This window comes from Cryptomeria japonica, chromosome 6 (genome assembly GCF_030272615.1).
Source record: "Cryptomeria japonica chromosome 6, Sugi_1.0, whole genome shotgun sequence".
In the NCBI taxonomy this organism is placed as follows: Eukaryota; Viridiplantae; Streptophyta; class Pinopsida; order Cupressales; family Cupressaceae; genus Cryptomeria; species Cryptomeria japonica.
The window spans coordinates 427440373-427463540 of record NC_081410.1 but is presented as its reverse complement, the minus strand read 5'-3'; the positions used below and the strand labels follow the sequence as shown (position 1 = coordinate 427463540).

The window sequence follows — 23168 nt, the reverse complement described above, 5'->3', positions numbered from 1 at the left end:
GATCACCAAGGTTTTTCTTTTGGAGGCTTTAAAAAAAAATCATGCCATGCAATTTTGTCTCTTAAATCTTCTATGAAATTTTCATCTTGTGTGGTGGGATTTGTGGTGGCTTCATTTTCTAGTAGGTGATATTGGACTATTTTAGGAAAATTTGTTCATTATTGATTTTCTGGCCGATTTTCAACTTTTTTAGAATGGTCACTTCAGTTAACATCACAAGGAACATGAGAGCCATTGGCAAATATCATTAAGAGTGTTAAGAGTATAAACTAATGAAGCGATCTCTTCTCAATCATCTTGGTGAGTTCTATAGGGCACTCTTGCAAACTCTTGGGGTCATCAAGATTTTCCTCAATTGTAAACCTTAGCTTCTATACAAGTTCCATGGGTAGGATTGCCTCTTTCCCTTAGTTAAGCTGGAAGGGGGTATGGCCAATGGGGGTGTTTATGTTGTCACATTGGCTGAGAACAGATTCCATTATCTCCCTCAAATCATTCTTCTCCATGCCACATTAATTTAGGTAACAGCTTAGGAATTTATTCATGACCTCAATCTTCCAATCAGCCTGTGGGCAATAGTGCGTTATGAACGAAAAATTCTTACTCACTAGTTAGCTAATGAATTATTTCATAAATAAAATAGGCACTTTTGTCACACGTTATGATTGTCAAGGGATACAAACTTGGGTGATGATCTGCTCATGCAAAAACTTCACCATGCTTGCAGTTCAATTATCAAATAGCATCTTTGCTTCAGCTTGATTTCTTGGATGCCTTGTGAAAAATGCTATGTATCGATATCTCCTTGTGACACACTTTCTTTCTAGTACCAGTAAACATGTAATGATGTTTGTCAAAAAAATTTAAGCAGTTTTTCCAGAAAATAACTGGTCATAAAAATTACAAACTAGGGAAGTTTAGAACTCTAATCTCCATGTAATTTAAAATATTTTAACGCAAGTTTTCAATAAGTCATTCCAACTTTGAAAATGGTGATTTTTAAATTTCATGTGCTAGATTATGGTGACAGTTCTCAAATTTGTTGGAAAAGAGTCAGTCCAGTATTTTCATCCATGTGAGCACTTGTTGCCCATATGACTTTTTGGGTATTACAGTAATATATGGGGACTTGATTACGTCGTCAATAAAACTTTGATTTTTAAATTTTTTTTTTTTCCAATGGTTGAGATTGGGCTCACCATAGTGTTGATATATTGTTTTCTTGGAATACTTCCATGTCTTATTGAGTTGGTTCTCCATTTGTAGGCTTGCAATATCCTTTGTCTTCGGTAGAGTGATGTAGGTTGTAGCCAAGTTGGATCTTTTAATGTATTCTTATCAAATATTTCAACTGTTTTTACGTACAGTTTGGTTCTTTGTTTATTCGTGTCTTTTACCTGTTTATGTTCTGCTAATAATTTTGAGGACAAGTTGATATTCTTTTGCTTACAGTTTCTCAAAAATAACCAATTTGTAAGACCAATGCATTTTCTGCTTGTTTCCCATTGTAGTTTTGAATCATTCTCATGTTTGTGGTTAGCTGCTGTCTATTTTACTTCAAGTACATTCCAGGAAAATGTAGTATGGCCTAAGCTTACACTGACTCCACTTCCTTTGTTAGGTGATATCTTGGCAACAAATCACCTGACAATTAGGTTGTGATCTCATCTTGGGCAGTTTGTTTTGTTAGTAATTTATCCTTGTAGCAAATATAGAAATGATGTTTTTCTCTTTCTCATGCCATTGGTTGCATGTTGAGTTTTCTATTCTCTTTTCTATTTTAAAATTTTTCTATTATATTACCTCTGTTTGAGCCATAGTTTTAAAACTCGTGGACTCGCCACGCACTCGCAAGTCCATTGGCGGGCCCAGTCGACTCGCCAAGGACTCGCGAGACAAGTCCTGGCGAGTCCTTGGTCTTTCACCTGGACTCGTGCGAGTCTTTCACTTGGACTCGTGAGTCTTTCGCCTGGACTCGCGCAACCCAGAAAACATGCCTAGTAAGCTATTAAAGTGTTTTTATTTACTTTTTTCATTCATTTGGCATTGTTTCTTGGTGAAAATAGGTTTGTAGGGTTTCAAGTCAGTCTCATTATCTTCATCAGAATATATACATGAAATATAACATTTAAGTATAAGAAAGGACACTTTAAGTTATATTTCATGTATATATTGGCAGGATGTTTGAGAGTGGTTTCAGATCTCTAGGAGTTAAAATGCAAATTCTAGGTTTTAGAAGATCTTTTAAATTTTCAGATAGTCAAATTTCAGTAATCAGTAGGCTCCTATTAGCATTCTCTCGCTCTCTCTATCTCACTCACTTTATCTGCCCCGAATTTTGGACCTGTCTATCTCCCTATCACTCTTCCTTTATCCCCTCTCTCTACCACTCTCTATCTCAGTCTCTCCTCTCTCCCCCAAGATCTAGACCTATCATTATATGTAATTTTGTAAACATTTATAAACTTATGCTGCTATTATACATTTTAAAGTTTGAAACTATGAGTACGAATGATGAAATTTCAAATATTGAGTGTTTGGACATCATATGACATGTGTAATGTTTCAATTATAGCTCTTATGTTCTGTAAATGCATTAATTTCTTTGTGTTTTTTTTTGTAAAACGATGGTTTTTTTTTTTGCCGAGTCCTTGCCTAGTCTTTCACGAGTCCGAGTCCGAGTCCAATTTTTTGGTTTGCTGAGTCCGTGGCGAGTTCGAGTTTTAAAACTTTGGTTTGAGCTCTCAATGTATGTTTTCATCATTTATAAATTCTTATACACAGAGAAACTCTCACTTTTAATGAAATCTTGTTTTAACTGCCTTTAACTTTTACAAATGTTTCTTCAATTTTGATGGTTACAGACATGCTAGAACATTGCTTTTTACAATTTAACTTTTCTTCAATAATTTTGTAACAAGATATGGGAGCACATATGGATAAACAGTAAGGTATCTAGATTCACTGTTTAAATGCTTATTTGTGATTGCGGGCAGTTTTCATGAAAGAATAAAGTTTCTATTATTAACATAGATGTGTAGATGATATGATTATGAAGCTCTATTACATATCCCTTTTGGGCTTGTTTAAATTTGTAAGTGGGACTAATATTTGACTTTATGCAGTTTCTTCAATAAAATTTCTAGAGAGGCCTAAAGCAGGATCACAGGTTCCATTTTGTTCAGCAGAAAAAGCAATGCCAGGATCCTGGTCACAAATTGAACCTTCTTCGTTCAAGCTTCGTGGTGAAAATTATTTAAAGTATATAAATAAATTTACGTTTTGTTTCAATTGAAGCATTAGTGAAGCATTAGTCAGGAGACTTCATTTTCAATTTTAAGAGTTTTTAATTTCTTTCCTGCTTGTGGGAATAACTCTGCAGTATGAAATGAAATATTAGCAGCAACTTCACAATATGTAAATGCTGAATTTGAGATAATATTTCAAACCAATGTAATAGCATGCATCTTTCTTTCCTTTCATGTCAATTTGTATGCTAAAATATTTAGATAACATTGCAGGGACAAGAAAAAAGAGATTGCACCAAATTATGCCGCATACTACCCATTTGGTGTAGATGTATTTCAATGTCACAGAAAAATTGATCATATTGCACGACATGTGGAACTTCCTGATTTTGATTCAAGTGGCAAAATGCCACCCATATTAATTGTAAATATCCAGGTATTTTCACTGAGCAAATCAATTTGAACTGTTAAAAATATGCAAACTTGAATGTGCATTTAATGTGATGCAAGGAACTGGTGAAAGTAGGTTTTGTTCACATTTAATGCAACATATTCAATTTCTGTTTGAAATTCTGATAACTGTTCTGATCTTAGTTGCAACGTTCAAAATGATCATCCAATGGATATTTTTTTTGCTGCCCATCAATTCAACCAAACTTGTTGTAATGATTAATAATTTTCCTTTTGGATTTCTGTAGATTCCATCTTATCCGGCTGCAATTTTCCTGGGAGAAAGTGATGGCGAAGGGATAAGTATTGTGTTCTATTTTAAGCTCTCTGATAGCTATGCAAAAGAGACCACTGCTCATTTTCAAGAAAGTATCCAGGTGGGATATTCCTGACCATGCCTTCTGCATTTTTTTTGTATTTTTCAAGAAGATGCTTTGATTGCCAATCTTGATCTTTATCTGTAGAAGGAAAAAGAATCTTGTACTAAGTCAATTGGAATTTACTTTTTAACATCGTGTGGCCTTTTTAGGTCGATAATTATTATGGTGAAGGCTTAAATGTATCTTTTCTACATATATCTGGATTTCTGTGTTTTAAAAACTGAAGTCTGAGATGGAATAAATCGATCTCCAAGTTGTAAATAATTCAATTTTATCTCTATGCTATAAAGTTTAGCTGGGTCTCATAGTGTTATCCTTGGTAGACTCCAGTTTGGTATCAACAAGTATCAGCTAAGCATGAGAGGGAAGAAGAGTTATAATTTTTCTGTGAACTTGTCATGGCCTCACATTGTCTCCCAATTGAGTAAAATACCAAAAATGAAAAATTTATCTTGAGACTCGGACCATTTGCTTGTTTCATGAGTGTCTGCTGAGTCCTAAAGGGAGATTATGATTGCTTAATGAAATGGGGGCTCCTCATAGGTTCTGGAATATTTGATGTATTATGTAGATGCGTGCTGTCACAATTTGGAGCATTTATACTCATAAGAATTACCATCTCTAGACAGCCTAGTCAGCTGGGATTCAATAGTGAGCTTAGGCTGTAATAGAGCTGAGCAACAATTCAAATCAAAGTTCAGAGCAACGATTCAATGCAAAGTTCAGACGCAAAGCATTGAAGAGTGGATCATGACTAGCTAAGCCCTGAAGAACTGAACATTACAATTAGGTGTTTGGTAAACAGGAACTTAATAATTTTAATTTTGTCTTCTTGATTTTATTCTTCCTATGTTGAGAAAAATTACCAAAAGTCTAATATCTATAATATATATAGGTTGTCTAAATAAACTAGATGTCATGCTTTCATTTCTTGAAAATCTGATCAACAACCCAGCTATCCAGATTTCTACTGTACATAAATCTATTACAAAATATAATTCAATATATTTTGTCTGTTAAAAAATGTTAGCTATTCATATTCCTTGTATCAGAATTTTGGTGATTCTTATATTGTTAGATTTTGCATATCGTTGGTGTGTGCAGATTTTTGGTTTGGTATCTTGTCCTCCAAATTTTTGATCCCAATTAACTTTGGGTCTGCTTGTATGCAGGAAGATAGCTTTTTTGGGGCTTGAACCATTTTCTTCTTAGTAACATAATTCTGCCTTTGCCTTCTAGCCAGGCACTCTAGATGATAATGCCCTCTAGATGATTAATGATGTTTTAAGTGTTCTCCTCACTGGATGATTTATTAAGATTTGGTGTCTTTGTAATTTTTGTTATTCTTTTATTCATATATGAAGGTTTGAAGTTCTGTTCGAACTCTTCAATGTTTAGGGTTAAGAATATGGCTCGACCATGTTTTCTGGGTTTGTTATTACAGAGATTTGGATTTATGGTTTTACTTATAGATCTCAGTTTTTTGTGCCTTGGCCCATCTTAGGAGTTGGGCAGTATTGCAATTAAGTTTGCTCTTGTTTCACGGTAGTATTTGCATCTAAGTTTGCCTAAGCACTAGCCATTGTCTAAATGCTTGTAAAATGTCACTTTGAGAACAAATTTTGTCCATAAAGATCTGAATGTTTTCCAATGTGTCTATAGGTTTCTTTCCAGCCTCCGACTTGGTTTGAACATCACTGTAGCATTTAAGGGCTAATAAATAACAAGGAATCCTTGTTTCCCAGTTAAATTTTACATATTGACCTTGGACCATTTTGTTCATGGATGAAAGGATTCAACCATAAACTCTTGCACACTTTTCTGATCTTTTCATTTTCCCTTTCTTTGCTTGGGAATTGCCCTGAGTTTCTGTTTCCATAGGGTACAATTCCCATCATATATTTCATGAAGAGTAGTGCTTGCAATGTTGTTTCTTCGGAAGTTTTTATTATTATTATAATATCAGTAAATGTATTTGTGGTGCTATCTAAGCAATTAAGTTTTGACTTAGATCAAGGTCATACATGCATGGATCTAGGTATTGCAGTATTGTTCTGTTCATCATGTTTCTATGAAGAAGGGTATTCAGAGGTGAGAAAGCAATTAGAGTTCCATACCAATTATCATGGGTCCCAAAGAAAGTCAAAGGAGACTTACCTATGGATGGGTTTGGTGTTGGTCACACTCCATACTAAATCCTCATGGGTCTTGGCAGGAACCTTTTCTATCATCCATTGAGTAATAACTTGTTATTCTTATACTTGCTTGCACTTTGTTTTAGTAGGTGTGGGGAATCCGACCTGTAATTTGTTTCTTGGTAAAAAGCTGTGGTGCAAGCCTATTGAACTTGTTCTTTGCAAAGCACTTCAGTTATTTTTGGTAGTTCATTTCTAGAACTTGTGTTGTTGCTTCTCAAGTATCTTTCTCTAGTTTTGTTATATTTACTTTATAAGTTGCCGGTTCAGGTTTAGGTTTGAAGTTTGCTGATTTTTTTTTATCCAGGTTTGGTGTGGTGGTTCATTGATTTGCTAACCTTGCTTTGGTACAGCTTGAGTATGGCCATGGGTTTGACAGGAACCTTTTCTATCATCCGTCCAATAATAAACTTGTTATTCTTATACTTGCTTCCATTTTGTTTTTGTAGGTATGGGGAACGAACATGTTTCTTGCTAAAAAACTGTGGTGCAATTCCATTGAACTTTGTTCTTTGAAAAGCACTTTGGTTATTCTTGGTAGTTCATTTCTAGAATCAATGTTGTTGCTTCTGAAGTATTTTTCACTAGTTTTGTTATTGTTGTTATTACATTTTACTTTATAAGTTGCTGGTTCACGCAAAGGTTTGGGGTTTGCCGATTTTTAATCCAGGCTTAGTATGGTGGTTCATTGCCTTGTTAATCTGGCTTCAATATGGCTTGAGTATCCATACACATAAAATATTCAAAATATAAAAAAAAAGCAATAATTTGTACAAAGACCTACAAAATTATCGGCAAAACACACAACTGATTATATTTTGTTAGTGTAGTTACTTTAAGGTTATGACAAATTATTGCATTTTTAAATTTTGGTGTGCTTTCATTATGATTTAAAAGCAAATAAAAGCTGGCCATGGGCTTTGCATTTGCCCCAGGTAGGGCCAGGGCACAGGGGTTCCCTGACTGGGTGCATCTAAGGCAAATCTTGGATGGACCTGGGCATCACCCCTTATTCAAAGTGGACTTGGGTCATCTAGGTACATGTTGTGACCATTTCACACATTGCCCCATTGCAAATGGGGACCCCTACTTTTTGCTTTTTAGGGTTTGTCTTTTTAGGTCTTTTAGGGTTTTGTCTGTTAACCTTTGCATTTTGAGTGTCGCCAAGGGGATCACCTGGATAGCAGGTTCTGCTTGAGTGAGGTCCTGATCCTGAAATTTGGCTAAGTCTGAAAGTCCTGATCCTGAAATTTGACTAAGTCTGGAAACTGAAAAACCTCCAAAAACTAGATTTTGCAATATAACTCCTGGAGGTCTGAAACCACTCTCAAACATCCTAAAAGTATATATGGAATATAACTTAAAGTATCTTATACTTAAATGTTATATTCCATAAAATTATCCTGACAGAGAGTTCAAAAGGTAAAAAAATTGCTCCTGACCCTCAAAGAAGGTCCACAACGAAAAATCGCTCCTGACCCTCAGAGAGGGCCCAGGGTGAGATTTTGATTTACTTCATTTTGCAATGAAAAGAGACCAAGTTTTGATCATGAAGGGGAAATGAATAACTTTCTCCACCCGCCTGAAGAAGTTTTGACTTGAAATGATGAAGGACCTTGTTGAAAACAGAAAAATCGCTCCTGACCCTCAGAGAGGGCCCACAGCGAGAAACCTAAAATGGGAATTTTTCATCCAAGTTTGAGGAAAGCTAAGGTTAGGCATGGGTTTGAAACGATGTTTGAAAAGCCTTGAAGTGAAAAGAAATCGTTGAGAATCAATATTTTGAAGGCAATTACAAAAATCGCTACGGACCCTCAGAGAGGGCCCATAGCGATTTTCCAGTTTTCTCTCCTGGGTTTGAAGAATTGAGATAAAATCTTGCTTGGACAGGAGGAGAACGTGATGTGTTATGCCTTGGAGGTGATTTGAAGATTAAAAGATGAAGGAATTTGCCTAGAACCAAAAAATCGCTACGGACCCTCAGAGAAGGCCCACAACGAGATTTTCAAAAAATGTATGTTTTCTTCAAAATGGTGCTAAGGCAAGGTTTGGACAAGGAGAAAAGACCTCTAAGAGCAGGATGAATATTATTTTGCCTTCGAAACTTGAGGATTTTGGTCAAAAAATGAAAAATCGCTCCTGACCCTCAGTGAAGGCCCACAGCGAAAAATCGCTCCGGACCCTCAGAGAGGGCCCATAGCGATATTGTTGAAAATCCTCATTTTACCTTACAACAACAAAGTGAATTTGGTTGGAGTGGATTAAGGGAAGGCATTGCCAAATGATGAATGAAGTTTTAATGAAAAATGATGAAGAATCAAGCCTAAATTGCAAAAATCGCTACGGACCCTCAGAGAGGGCCCACAGCGAGAAACTTCAAAATCACGCCTTTTCTCCAAAATTGGATTGAGCTAAGTTTGCAATTCAGTGAAAGGACCTAGTTGAAATGTCTTGAAGAAATTTTGGAGGTAGAAAAGTGCTAAATTTGAGCAAGAAATGAAAAATCGCTCCTGACCCTCAGAGAGGGTCCAAGGCGAAATCCTCAGGAAGTTTCATTAAGCCTTGTTTTAAAAATTAATATTCTCCAAATTGCATTAGATCGCCAAAATTGCTAATTTTGAGGCATTTGAAAAAATTAAAATTAAATTGGCATTAAATAAAAGACATTTTGGCATTTAATAAATTAATTTTAAGCCTTAAAAAATCGAACTTATATCTTGGAGGCATTTAAAATTAATTTTTATTAAATTAAAATTAAATATAAAGCGCTTAAAGCCTTATTTTCATTTATTTTGCCAAGTTGGCCCCCCTTTTTGGGAATTTTTTTTATTTTTTAACCTCTTTTTGCCAAGTCGGCCTAGAGGGAGCAAAGGGGTGAGCGCTCTATATATTGGAGGTGTTTTTTCACAATTCAAATCATTCAATCATTGCTTCAAGTGCGAATTTGGAAGGCTAATTAAGGTGCGAAATCTGGTTTGCTTGGAGCGAATTTATTTCTACTAAGTGTTGGAGATCAAAGAGAGTGGAGTTGATTCTTTTGAAGGCTAAAGGAGGCGTATTTTATCCAAGGGAGAACTTTGATCTACATTTTGCCTAGCAAAATCCATTTTTTGCATCATTTCTTAGAGTTTAATACTCAAGAGGAGGTATGGCAAAATCATCTTGACACTCTTGTTCAAGGTTTGATTTTTGGACATTTGTTTTGGAAAATCTAAGTATTGCATGGTTAATTAGGAAATGATAACTCAAGATTTATCATGAAGTTTCCTAATTAAAATCTTAAATCTTCCTTTTAAGTTTAATTTCTAGACTTCAAGATATATTACTAATTGTGAAATGTTGTGTAGGTATCAAGATGGCGACTCCAAAGCCCGGAGGATCTACAAGTCGGCAGGTTCTCATCAAAGAAGATCAAGCAAGGATAAGGGCGACCTCCTCCAGTCTAGCATCGACAAGACGGCCTTCTTCGGTCAAGTATCATCAGGAATGACTTCTTCCAATCCAGCATTCCAAGGCAAGGTACATCAATCATCCTGCACATCAAAGACAAAAGAAGTTAAAGCAAGGGTTCGTTGAAGAAGCAGATAGTTTCAGAAGAGTTAATTAAAGCTAGCTTCTCAGCAACATCAAATTGGCATCAACCAAGTGTCGGACGAGGTGGCATCCTAGTCATCACTTCTCCAGTCGGATTGGTCCACCTCAACGTGTCCAGATTCAATGTACCTAACTCATGGGAGGTGGTACAAACTTCTATGTACCTACCCCAGCTATCTATTGGTCGATTTTTCCAGAGAAGACATGTGTCCTAAAGATGTAATTTTATCATTGGTCAAGCATTAAATGTTATGTAATGGTTGTAACAAACCCTAATTAGGGTTTTCATTATTGAATCTTGGCCATTGATCTAAAATTGATCTGAGCCATCGAATTGTATTGTGGGCACTATATAAGCCCCGACTCTTCATTTTGTAAAGGCAGTTAGAAAGCAGTTAGAGGGGAGTAGTTAGAAGGTGAATAATCAGTTGATAGAATAGCAATTAGAGTAGAGTAGAGAGAGAAGGCAAAGATTGTTGCCAAGATGTTGTTGTAAAAGACTTGTAAAACTTCATTGAAGAAATGGTGAAATTTATGGGTCGATTCGACAATTTGCATGGTCTCTATACTTCTCATATTTGATTTCATGTTATTAGATGAGTGGAAGAAATGTGCTTGATTGATGGTGAAATTCGTATATCCATACTACTAGCAATTTGTTGATTGCAAACTTGCCTTGTGTAGTCAAGTGGAATCATTCAGCTTAAGCTTAACTTCAATTGTCGCTTCTTCATTGATATGCATCAGCCTGATGGTGTCTATGCCTGTAGTGATGATTTGAACATCATAAAGCTTTCCTTCGAAGATCGCACTAACCTTGTGGAGATGGTCCTGTGATGTCAAAACAAGACTTAGTTAGAATTTCAACAAAGATCATTCATTACTCCTACATTCTTAGTATCAGAATTAGATCCTTTCCTCACCCTCATCTTTTTCCTTTTTTCAAATCAAAGCTAGTAAAATCCTGTGATTCCAGCAAATCAGACGTTCAAGTCATCAAGTGTAAGTCCCCTTGTGATTCCAGCAAATCACATCATACCACAAAGAGCTTATCCACACGTAGAGATCCTACAACGAAGAACCTTGAAGTCATCCTGATTGATCCTTTTTGCGATATCTCCAGCATTCAGAGACTTTATTCAAGAGAGGATAAGGTACCTTTAGGTATTTTATTATGTGTTTGGCTGTGTACAAAATACACGTCAACAGTACACAAACTGGCCCAAGCTTGGCGTTGGTGTGGACCTGGTCTGGACATTGGACTATGGACAGCAGAACCTGGCTGCATGGTCCTTAATTCTTGAAACGTTCAATTTATTGTCTAGGTTTGAGGTTCTTTACTTTGTCATATGCTATTTTAGAAATTTGTATTGTTTCTTTTGGTTTTTGTGGATAAACTTGCTGTTTATTCATTGCATTTTGACTGCTAAGGAGATGGCTTTAACTAAAAAGTTTGTGTTGGTTCTGAATCCTTGTTATACACAAATATGCATATCCTATTGATCTGTTTCTTATTTCATTTAGTGCTTACCAATCGGTAACTACAAAATGGGCCTAAGTACTTACGGACTGGCACTGATAGTAAATTCCTAAGATTATTAGAGCATTGGAACAGGACAAGTGCATTTGAAGTATGGATTATTTCATATGGAACTAATATATACAGGAAATGATATTGCCCATAAATGGTGCATTTGCTTGAGTGCATGCCTAATTTCATTTAATAGATGTTAAAGTATTTCATTTATTATACTATCTGTGTTATTATATTATACAGCATCTATTTAAATATCTGATGCAGATGACCTTTCTATTGTTGTGGCACAGAAATTGATGGATGACGAAATTGAAAAAGTAAAAGGTTTTGCTTTAGATTCTTTTGTCCCTTTTAGAGAAAGATTGAAAATCTTAGGACGGGTGGCAAATCTAGATGATCTTCATGTAAGTGCTGCCGAAAAGAAGCTTATTCATGCGTATAATGAAAAACCTGTTCTTTCACGTCCTCAACACAGTTTTTACAAGGTAATTTTTCTTTGCAAGCTTTTCTTCTTCTAATTGATTATTTTCAGGATGATCTCGTCTTTCTCTTGATTTATTTATTAGCAAAGGCTTGTAGATTGCAGTTGTTTTATCAGACACCAAGAAAAATGTACTCAGAAATTGGTTTTGTACATTCAGAATGAAAGATTTGATCATCTCTGCTATATTTCTTTGCCAATTCTTGGTACTCATATAAAGCAACATGTATAAATATAATAGCCAGGGTGCTTCATGTTTTTATTGAGTAGTTCAAGAAATTTGTGTAGCAACATCTAACAAGTTGATTATTGCTTATGTTGAAGAAATCTGCAAAGAGGCATGTGTGAATGCATATGCCCATTATCAAGGTTTCAGATGGTTTGTTCCCATGCTTTAATCAAATTCTAAATGTTCTGTGAGTTTGATTTGGAAAACCTTTTTTAACAAAAACTTTTCAAGGAACAACCCTGGATGCTATTTTTTTAAGCCAAGGCTTTGCAAGAGCTCTTGAAATAGGTATCTAATCATGTGGCTAGTTTAATGCTTAGAGATTTTGCATATTATGTGTACGCTATATGTAGATTTCATACTCATGGTTTCCCTTAAATCTAGGCTTGCATGCATGGTGGTCCCATTCAATTAATCCAATTTTCTTCTTGTTTTTACCTCTTTTGTAGATAATGTAGAGATTTATTCAATTAATCTAAATTTACCTTTAGGATGGTCATGGAATATCACAGTAAATATGGATGGCACAGAAGGTTGCTTCCATGAGTGGTGCTCACATGGCACAACCAATTTCTATCCATGTGTTGACTTTTTTGATTTTTCTTGACTATGCAAACAAGACCACTTCATTAAGTTATTGCAATAAGTAGCTATTTTTAATTGTAAAAACTGACTTAGAGCTTGTCTTGAAACATATTGCTTTCCAGTTTAATTTTAGAATATTTAAGCTTTTTAAGGACTGATTTCATTTTCTGAGGACAACAGTAAATTGTTTATTGATTCACAGATTGCCCTTATTGTCCTTGATCATCATGAGTGAATTGCTGTCAATTTCTGCATGGTTAATTTCAGTGGTATTTTGTCCAGATATTATTCTACGATATTTCTTCCCTCATTTTTCTGTTAAAGTCTTTTGCTCAATGTTCTTGCAAGGAGAATGTGTAAGTCGGGACACAAGACACCTCTTCCTTATTCCTCTACAGTCTTTAGATAGTGGGAAAATAAAAAAATCATGACTCTAGGGCAATCCGTCAAAACAAGTAGCAACTCTTGTAAACGGATACACTATTAAATCCCAAATATTAATAGTTGATGCTTTTGAGGGGAGGTGGTGGTGAGGAGGCATGGATGGAGGGAAAGGAAAATGAGAAGAAAATATAGAAAATGCATAAATAAAATAAGGGTGATGTGCCAGAATCTTGCATTTACTCTCTAACCCATGACCCTCCCTCTGTACCTCCATCTGTAGGGAGTATTGTCTTCATTGATGAAAGAATTAGTAGTTTCCTGCTTCTCAATGACTTGTCCTCCTTGCAGATCTTCACCAATCCTTCATAACCTTTTGGCACACTCTTTTCCCAAGAAAAATGATAGCTTTTGACATTAGCACTAAGGGTGGGTTTTCTATGCTAGCTCCCTTTATGATGTGTGCCTGACCAACCTATTGTCATGGTCCTCACTCCACTACCATTTTCTACTGTTTTCTTTGCGTAAACTGTTGGGAGGGCTATTTTAAATTTGTGTACCAGCAAAGTAGTAGACTGTGAAGGCCTCCAAAATTCATCAAATATGGTATTGCCTTCCCTTTGGCAAAGCTTTTTAATGAGGTAATTTGTTAAGGATTCTCTTAGAAAGCCTTCATCCCAATACATAATTCATCCTATTCATAAATTTGAATATCTCTTCAACCTTGGCAATTGTAGCACCATCATGATTAGGCATAAATTTCCCAAAGTTATGCCACGATGTCAGACATGCATTTTTTAAACAGTTGGAGAGATATAATCTTAAAAGTTCGGGAGTAGATTGAGTTCAGGAGAGATTAACAGACTGTTAACCAGGCGTTTACATTGTGGGGTATATTGAGAAGGTTCATCATTGGTCTTCTATAGTCCTTTTTTGTTGTAAAAACTTCAAAAGTCCTTTGACTTAGTTTTGAGACACTTTTTTTTCTAGAGGATGCATGGTGTTGGTATTCTTGATTTTCTCATTATGGCAGCTTAGATGGTCTATGAGATAGTTTTTGGATAGTTTTGTACTTTTCATGGTCTTTCTCACTTTGTGAAGAGCACCATTGGGATCAAACAACGGTGTCCTCTCACCAACCCTCTTGAGCATTTAGTTGGAGGAACTTCTATAGCATACTCATATGGATGATGGTTGTATTTTACATGAGATGTTTATAGCCATAATATTTTTGCTGATGATGCTTTCTCTTATTTTGTGAAAAGGTTTTGCAATGGGAACTTGATGTCCTTGGTCATTTTTGTTAACTTGCTAGCTTGTGGTCAATCTTAGGAAACATGGTCATGATTTTTAATATCTCCAAATGTTCTCTTTCTAGATTCTAGTTCTTGAATGTGCAGCTTTGGAGATCATATTGACTCGTGCATACTTGGGAGTCTGATTTTCTAGTCCATCTTTTAGCATGAAGCTTGCCTCTCAATCAGATCCTTGCAAGGTTTATGCCTCTATCTTGGAGCATTGGTGTTTCTATACCCACTTACAAGATATTCCTTCAATGATACATCTCTTTGATACAATCATCAAGTTTACAATTTGAAGTGGGTTTGAGGTTTGGGGGTAGTTTGGGATTTGTTAATTTGGTCTGTATTGAGTGGGTCCATCCTCTCATGTTGTAGTACATGATCCATTGTTGTTCCTTAGAGCATTGTCTAGGCCGGGTTTAGTGCCCAACTGCTATTTCGCAAGACTATCTCTTGGCTTACTTTTGACATCCATAGACTGAGATTCATGGAGGATTCAACTTTTGGTCGTGGAGGTATTAATACTTAGCAGTTCATCTCTCTAAGTTGATTGCTTCATTGGGCTACAATAGATGCCAACATTTCTGTTACTCGAAGACTAGCTTGCTCCTGTCTATCTGGATTTCTATCGATATGCTATCTCCTCTCATGTTTCCTTAGATGCTCCTACTCGACTCCTTCGAAGGAGACCCCACAAGAGTTGCTAGAGAGGACATTTATAGACAATACATCTAGGTCATTTAGATGTCCCGTCCTTTACCACTTAACTTGAAGCTTTCTTTTTAAGTAGGGCATTTCTTATAGGTGGAAGATGGTATCTTATGTCATCCTTATATCTAATGTCAATGGTCACACGGTTTAAGGTTTTATCCTTGGCTAGTTGAGGGCGTGTTTTCACCAGCAATGAGTTGAGATGGGTCATCATTTTCTTTGCTAAGACCAGATCTATATCATCTTTTCTCTCTCTCGGAGGTGAAGATTGGGGAGTACTTCATCTTCAAATACTATTTCCCCTATAAGGACTTAGGCAAAACTCTCTCTACTTTCTTTAGATATTCGAACTAGTGATGCTTGCCCCTTTATCTATGAGAAGGTGTCACCCTTTAGTGTAGATCTTTGTTGGGGTTCTCTAGGGATCCTAGAGCCCCCAACTTGATCATCTCCTAGCCCATCTAGGAGATTGACAACTCTAAATGGCCTTTGGATACCACTACTTACACATAAACGGGGATAGACCTATGAGGTGGCATTTCTCACAACTTATCACTTCTACTCAAATGCTCTAGCATGTTGCCCCTCGATGCGGTCTTGCTTTATTTAGGCAATTCAACTTGACTACTCCTTGATGACATAGATCAGCTTCTCTTTGGGTAGCTCCCAACCATGGGGGTAGATGCATATAATGAGCTTCCTCGTTATTACCAGAGTTACATCAAACTTGGATGTTAGCTTTTGATTCTAGAGGGAGTGCCTTGCTTACTCTTAAAATCCTCTAGCTTGGTCGTTGTGGCCTTTGACGCACTATCAAATCTTCTTTTAGTCCTTTCACATTGATTGAGAAAGGCACCGATGACTGCTCTTTATTAAGAATAGGCAAATAAATTTGATGAGACATGTCTCCTATCTCTCAAATACTTGTTCGGTTATGCTCTTTTAGGATCTTGTTTCCTATTTCAACCTTGGGAAACTGTATCTAGTCTCTTCAAAAACGTAGGGACTGTTTTACCGATTTTGGTGTCTACAAAGATGTTTGTTTGTGCGGCATCCCTTACATAGGTGAAACTGGCCATTCCTTTAAAACCAGAATCAAAGAACATGGTGCAGACATCAAACATGAATGCGTTCTCAAGTCAGCCCTAGCTGATCATTCCTCCTCACCAAACACCGTATCTGCCTAGAAAGGACTCAATTCCTTTCCAAAGAAGATAACTTTTTCAAAAGGAAGTTGAAGGAAGCCATAGAAATGTATAACCATCCCTCCAACCTTAATCGTGGTGAAGGGTGGACTTTGAGCTCCTCTTCGCATCCTCTTTTATCCAACCTCAGAAACCCCCGGCTTCCCCCACCGTAGCCCTTCTCCTCCCTTGCAGCCCTTGGTTTCCTCTTCTTTTGCTTCCCCTCCTTTGCCTTGCCATCTTTCTCTCTATACCCTCTCCTCTTCTTTCTAGTTTCTTTTTCTTTTTGGTTCCCTCTTTCCTTTGTCGTCTTGTCTTGTTGTCTCTAGCTTGGTTTAGGTCGTCCTTTCCCTTGCTTTCATATTCTTATATTCATTTTCATTTTCATTTTTTCTTTTCTTTTTATCTTTATTTTCTTTTTCTTTTTATTTTATGGGTTCTTTTCATGTTGATTAGTTTTTTACTTGATTCCTTTCCGTGAAGATATGATTATGATTCTATTTCTTTCGTTTTTTTCCTTTTTTATTTTTATAATTATAATTTCCCCCCTTTTTATTAGTTTTTATGTTTTTCTTTTTTTTGCTTTCTTTGGTTCTTTCTTTTTTTGTTTCCTTTTTGTTCTGTTCAAATTATTTTTTCGTATTTTAGTTTGTTTATATATATGTAACACATTCATATGTACATATATTTATATTGATGGGTCTTTCAAGTTCTAGTTTCTTCCTTTTTGGTTCTTTATGATCCCATTTTTGTTTCTTTTAATATTTGTTTCCTTGTCTCCCCTTTGATTTATTTCTCCTTTTTCTCTTGGTTATTTTATTTTGGCTTTTTCATTCTTTCTTGTTCCCTATATAGCTTTCATTTATTTATTTTACCTCTTTGTTTAGATTTCTTTTTTTGTTTAGTCTTTCTTTAATCCTGTTTATTTTGAATTTTTTTTTATTCCTTTAATTCTTTTGTTTTTATTATTTTTTATGCCGATTAGTTTCTGTGTTTCATTCTTTTAGTTTTTGATTGTATAGATTTCATGTTTATTAAATTGGTTTTTGTTATTTCTTTTCTTTATATATCTTGTTCCTTTTCTGTTTTGTTTTTTGTTGTTTCTTTATATATTTTCCTTGGCTTTTTTCACTCATCTCCTGTGTTATATAGGATAGGGTGTTTTTATATAAAATATCTTGTGTTTCTTCTTTTTATTTGTACTTTTTAGTTTATCTATTTCTTTCTCTCTTTGTTTTCATTTATATTGTAATGTCTAATTAATCTGTTCATTTGATCTATAGGTTGTTTTTCTTTCTTTTTCTTATTTTTAGTTTTTTTTTTTTTTTCTTCCTCTCTTTGTTTCTGTCTTTTCCTTGGGACATTGTGCCACCCCTTCTTCCCTCACATCCTTTTTAAACTGTCTAGGTCTACAATTTTAACCATTTTTTCTCCTACAGCTCTCATCTTGATGATGAGTCATGGAGTGTGATTTGAAACATTGATGCAAAAAAAAGTTCTACACAGTTAAATCCAGAAGCGAAAGATATGAATTACTATTGGTTTCTTGATCATGTGTTAGTGGTCCACATCTGTATCTTATTTTTGTTTTTGCTCCTTTTTGGAGCCTCTCTAGGATTTTCTCTTCCTTGATGTACTCCAGAGTTCTATTGACCTACTTTTGGTCACCTATTTACACTAAAATAATTGCTTTCCTTCTTTCTCAAAGTAATGAGATGTGCACAAATAGTTGAAAACATGTGCATTTAATAGTAAAGCAAACTCAAATAACTAATGTTATCGGTATCAAATTTAACACTCTAATGAGGCCAAACCATCCACATAAAATTCAAGACTGAGGGCAAAATGACAAAAGTACAGTTTTTTATTAAACGCTTCTAAAAATACACAGTAGTGCAGCTCTTTAAAGGTTAGAAAGATTGCTGAATAAAAATAAAAACAGTTAGCTAGGCGAGGAAGATTCACAATGGAATAAAGTCAATAAACCTGTGCAAAACTGAGATGCTTTGCCTATTTAGATAAATCACACACAATCTGGGTTGTTGAAAGGGCTGTCAAAATCTCATCTAATAATCCTCCTTATTAACATATGCTCACCAGAAATACCCTTTTCTAGAACAAAAGGCCTACAGGAGCCAAAATACTAAAGCCAGAGCTTCACTATGTATTTTCAGTCATTGGCTTTAACCGGTTTATCCACAACAGAATATTCTCATGCATTTCTTCATTAGGAATAATCTCTTAGCTTTTACTTTTTGCTTCTGAAATAATCCTCTTCCTAGCTTATGCTGCTTAGCTTTTTACATTTTTTTCTGCGCTTCCTTTTTAATTAGAGGTGCTATCTCTCAATGCTTACATAAGTGAGCATAAAATAAACATTACAATAGCACAAAGGAAAAATATTCAGCTTTCAATTCAACATGCCTCAATGCAAAAATAAAAAATTTTCCTCTGAGGGAAAAGCTGAAGGCAGAAAAAATTTGAAACTGGAGAAATTAAGCATTAATTTCAAGGTAGTGAAAATTTCACTACAACATGCTTTAAGGAAACTCTAGTGTATCAAATGCACTTGCATTTCTATTTTTCTGAACATATGTTCTATTTGGGTACATTTATGAAATGGATATAACGTGTTAGCCAAATTGTTAATTATTGTCTTTCCCACACAAATAATCCTTTTTGGTCAATTATGAGTGAAAGTTTGATCTTTTGAGTCTTCAAAATAAATGTGGAAATAAAATTACATCCGAAGTTGTATAGGAACATTAGTTTAAAGCAGCTTACATATTTGCCATCTTTTCTTGTAAAGTAGGCATTAGGCATTAGGCATTAAAAATGAATCTAAAGGCTCCCTGTGCTTCTTCAGCTTTCTAGATTCCTCTACAGCCTTCAGCAATAGATTAGAGCATTATTCATATTGATTGGTGGATGTAGAGCTATGTTCTAAATTTTGATCTTAGGTAATAGTTTAGAGTATTGCTCATGAGCATTTCTTTGATGCTTTATATCTGTTTATTTTGGGCATAGAAAGTAGATCTCTAAATGGTTGGACTAATTCCACTTTTGTGTTCTCATCATCTGAGATAAGTTTGTGTTATGGATTCCACTTTGCACAAGCCAGATGCAAGCATTTTAAGCATTTTAAGCAATGGATTCCACTTTGCACAAGCCATAGTCCTATCATTGAGACTCAACCAAGTCAAGTGTGAATCAGAAAAAAAGAGAAAAAAAAATGAAAATACTCAAATATTAAAGGTTGAAAGTGCAATATTGGAGGGCTATGGCTGGCTCTGCTCTGCTTTGTCTTTCCATTTGGAAAATTCTCAAGAGTACAAATTAATGTGACATGTATGATTATGCTGCCTAGTTGAAATTGTCTGAAAATATAACATGTAAGTTATGTCCTTAAGAAATTTGAGAATGTAGGATGTTGCTTAGCTTTACTATCCTGCTAGAGAATTTAAGGACTCCACAAAACGTGACCTTTATTAGAATAATGGGAACTTGATGGAGCATTCCAGCTCTACTGAGATGATGCCAGCTTGATGGACCACCTATGAGGTTCCTCTTTTATGATAGAAGGAAAGCAACAAATACAAATTTTTATATTGAAGAAGAGCAGCCATGCAATTTTGTCTTCAATGATAACAAGTGAGTTATGTGGCTAGTTATTTAGGTTTTGTGATGGACGTGATGTACTGATATGATGTTCTTGTTTTCTCCTTTTAAACATTGTCTCTTTGTAAATATCTTTAAGCTTGTACTTTTGTATGAGAAGGAAAATATAGAAGGAATTTTTTAGTGCTAAGGGTAGGTGTTAGGCTGTTAGCAATAGCCAAGTATTAGCAGTCATAAATCACTGTCACATTAATGCTAACTGATCAACTTAAAAATCTGCTCAGTTAAGGAGTTACTCTCCACCCATCTCTAGTGTGGCAGATATTACTCTGGAGAAATTCACCACAGAGATTTCATTTGGGACCTGGATAACAGTGCATCATGCGCTGCCCAGAATGTGCAAGGAGTTGGTGAAAATTCTCAAGCATCATTGGAACTTTGTTAGCTTGACATAGCATTTGCACTGTAAGGTAACACATTTACTGCAGTTTTAGAGGAGTTAACAAATTTATTATCAAATAATTCTTATACAATTAATTCACTGTCACATTAATGCTAAGCGACCAACATAAAATTCTGCTCAGTTAGGGAGTTACTCTCCACCCATATCTAGTGTGGCTGATTTACTCCGGAGAAATTCCCCATAGAGATTTCATTTGGGACCTGGATAACAGTGCATCATTAATGTGACTTTCATAAAATTATGCTCAGTTAGGGAGTTACTCTCCACCCATCTCTAGTGTGGCTGATATTACTCCAGAGAAATTTCCTACAGAGGTTTCATTTGGGACCTGGATAACATTAATGTGACAGTCATAACTCACTGTCATATTAATGCTAAGTGATCAACATAAAATTCTGCTCAGTTAGGGAGTTACTCTCCACCCATCTCTAGTGTGGCTGGTATTACTCCGGAGAAATTCCCTACATAGGTTTCATTTGGGACCTGGATAACATTAATGTGACAGTCATAACTCACTGTCATACTAATGCTAAGTGATCAACATAAAATTCTGCTCAGTTAGGGAGTTACTCTCCACCCATCTCTAGTGTGGATGATATTACTCCGGAGAATTCCCCATAGAGATTTCATTTGGGACCCGGATAAAACAGTGCATCAAGCACTTCCATAACATGCAAAAAGTTGGTAGAAATTGACATGGCATTTGCATGCCTATGTAACACATTTACTACACATTTAGAGGAGTTAACAAATTTGCTATCAAATAAATCTTATATGATACAGATTCCATTAAAAATAAAATATTTTACTAAAAATCATGCCATAGCTGGGTAGTTTCAACATTTCAAGAATGAGTATTCTCTATGAGGGCTGCTTTTCAGTTAACCAATGATTAATGCAAGTTGAATAAGATGATGTAATTCTGGTTGGCAAGTCATAGTTTATGACTATATATTGTAGGCCATCTAAAAGACAAATGAACCAAGGTTTGGCTCATCTTTCACTTAAATGGTGTCTTTGTACAATTATGGTTAAAATAGGTACAAAAGATGATGCCATTGTCTTTTTCTATCTCCCCAGTAGAATGTTCTCCTCGGTCTGCACTGTGATAGTGGCATTCATCACTTTGAAGATATAGTGGATGACTCTAGGGTTTGGCCCAAATTGACTTATCTTTGATTTTGATTCCTACCTGTTACTTATTCTTAAAATAAGAGCAAATGATAATTTCATTTGTTTCTTGTCTATTGAGTTGAATGTTCTGTGTGGTCTGTGCTCTCATATTGTATTCCATCACTTTGAAGATATTGTGTGTGACGACATGGTTAAGTGAAGGTGTGTTTGGGGACTTAACACACTGTATTTTGGTGGGTACACGAATTTAAAGTCTATGTTCACTTGTATAGAATATGTTACATTTCTATGATTTGAGGTGTTGCAGATTGGACAATTACATGGCCTTGAGAAAAAAAAATCATTTTTTTTATTTCAAACATTCTATTGCCTTTATCACATTTTTCTAGCCTTTATACTGTATGGAAACTTTAGCAACTAGTTTCTAGCATTATATGTTGACAAATACATACAAATTTGAATTTTCCTTGTTCCTTTCACAGATGGGAACTTACTAATACTAATACTCTCAACATCCATGTGTCAGGGTCCGAATTATTTTGAGATTGATTTGGATGTACATCGATTTAGTTATATTGCAAGAAAGGGGATTGAAGCATTTCAGAATCAAATGAAATTTGGCATCTTGGATATTGGTCTGACAATTCAGGTATTTGAGGAGAGAAAAGGGAGAGATTTATTTTACTTTATTTCACTGAGAATTATTCATAATTTTTACATTTTGGAGGTACACTGTTTTTCCCTTTCTGCATGCCATGGAAAAAAAAAGGGTGCTGTGCACATGATTATGCTGTTCTAAGCACGGGGAAACAATAACCTTGTGACCATTAGGGTTTTTAATTTTACTTCCATTTTAACCTCTTTGGAAACTTAGGTTTCCAAAGAGGTGATTTGCAGCTGAGATTTCATATGAATGTGCTTATTATCAACTTTGCATAATTTATTAGTTAAAATTATCATGCTAATCCTTAAAATTGTGAAACAGGGGAACAAACCTGAAGAATTGCCAGAACAAGTTCTCTGTTGCTTGAGATTGAACATGATTGATCCATTGAATTATAAGCAATTGCTTACCACCTTACATCCAGGTAACTCTGAGGGAAGGATTGATGACTATAGGGATTGATGCAACTTTTAAAAATTATCTGCAGACCTCTCTATTGAGAACTTGGGTCTTGTCACTGTGGAGATGGCCAAAAGGTCTGTAAAAATATGCCAAGTTGCAATTAAATTTTTAAATGTAAAATACCTTATATGTCATCTTTCATATCAATAATTATAAATCAGCCTGCAACATGATTGTGGCCGCTGCAGATTCCAAGCCTTTCCACACTTCTTTTATGATGATTGAAATGTTCGTGGATATAAAATTCAAAACATTTATATTTTATATTCAATGCAAAGAGTGTCTATTAACATATTTTTTTATAATCTTCGCATTATAAGTTCCCTTCATCCAAATTATAGCCATCCCTGTTATCGTGGTTTGGTACAATCTTCACTAAATCGAGCAATATACTATGTAGTCCTATAAGTATATCATATGTTATTTGGCCCAAAAAAATTATAAATTGTTTTTAAAAGATGTAGAAGTCTGTCCATTCTACAAGAAAGAGGCCCAGATTTACTCTGGAAGATGAGAAATGGTTAATGTCAAACAATAAAAAGGATGCTGCA

General features: G+C 35.4%; 1 protein-coding gene across 5 annotated transcripts in view; it reads left to right on the top strand.

The window, feature by feature from the left end:
• The window catches only part of LOC131042997 (uncharacterized), a 64809-nt gene extending 41898 nt beyond the window's left edge, over positions 1-22911 (top strand). For 4 of the 5 annotated variants that reach the window (XM_057976347.2, XM_057976348.2, XM_057976345.2 and 1 more), the window contains 6 exons: positions 3126-3261; positions 3522-3684; positions 3947-4075; positions 11695-11889; positions 22018-22140; positions 22477-22911. In XM_057976347.2, the coding sequence (XP_057832330.2) occupies positions 3126-3261; positions 3522-3684; positions 3947-4075; positions 11695-11889; positions 22018-22140; positions 22477-22617 (887 nt within the window). In that variant the 3' untranslated portion in view covers positions 22618-22911. The remainder of the gene's footprint in view (positions 1-3125; positions 3262-3521; positions 3685-3946; positions 4076-11694; positions 11890-22017; positions 22141-22476) is intronic. The other variant, XM_057976349.2, reaches the window with a different exon arrangement.
• Positions 22912-23168: the final 257 nt, after the last annotated feature.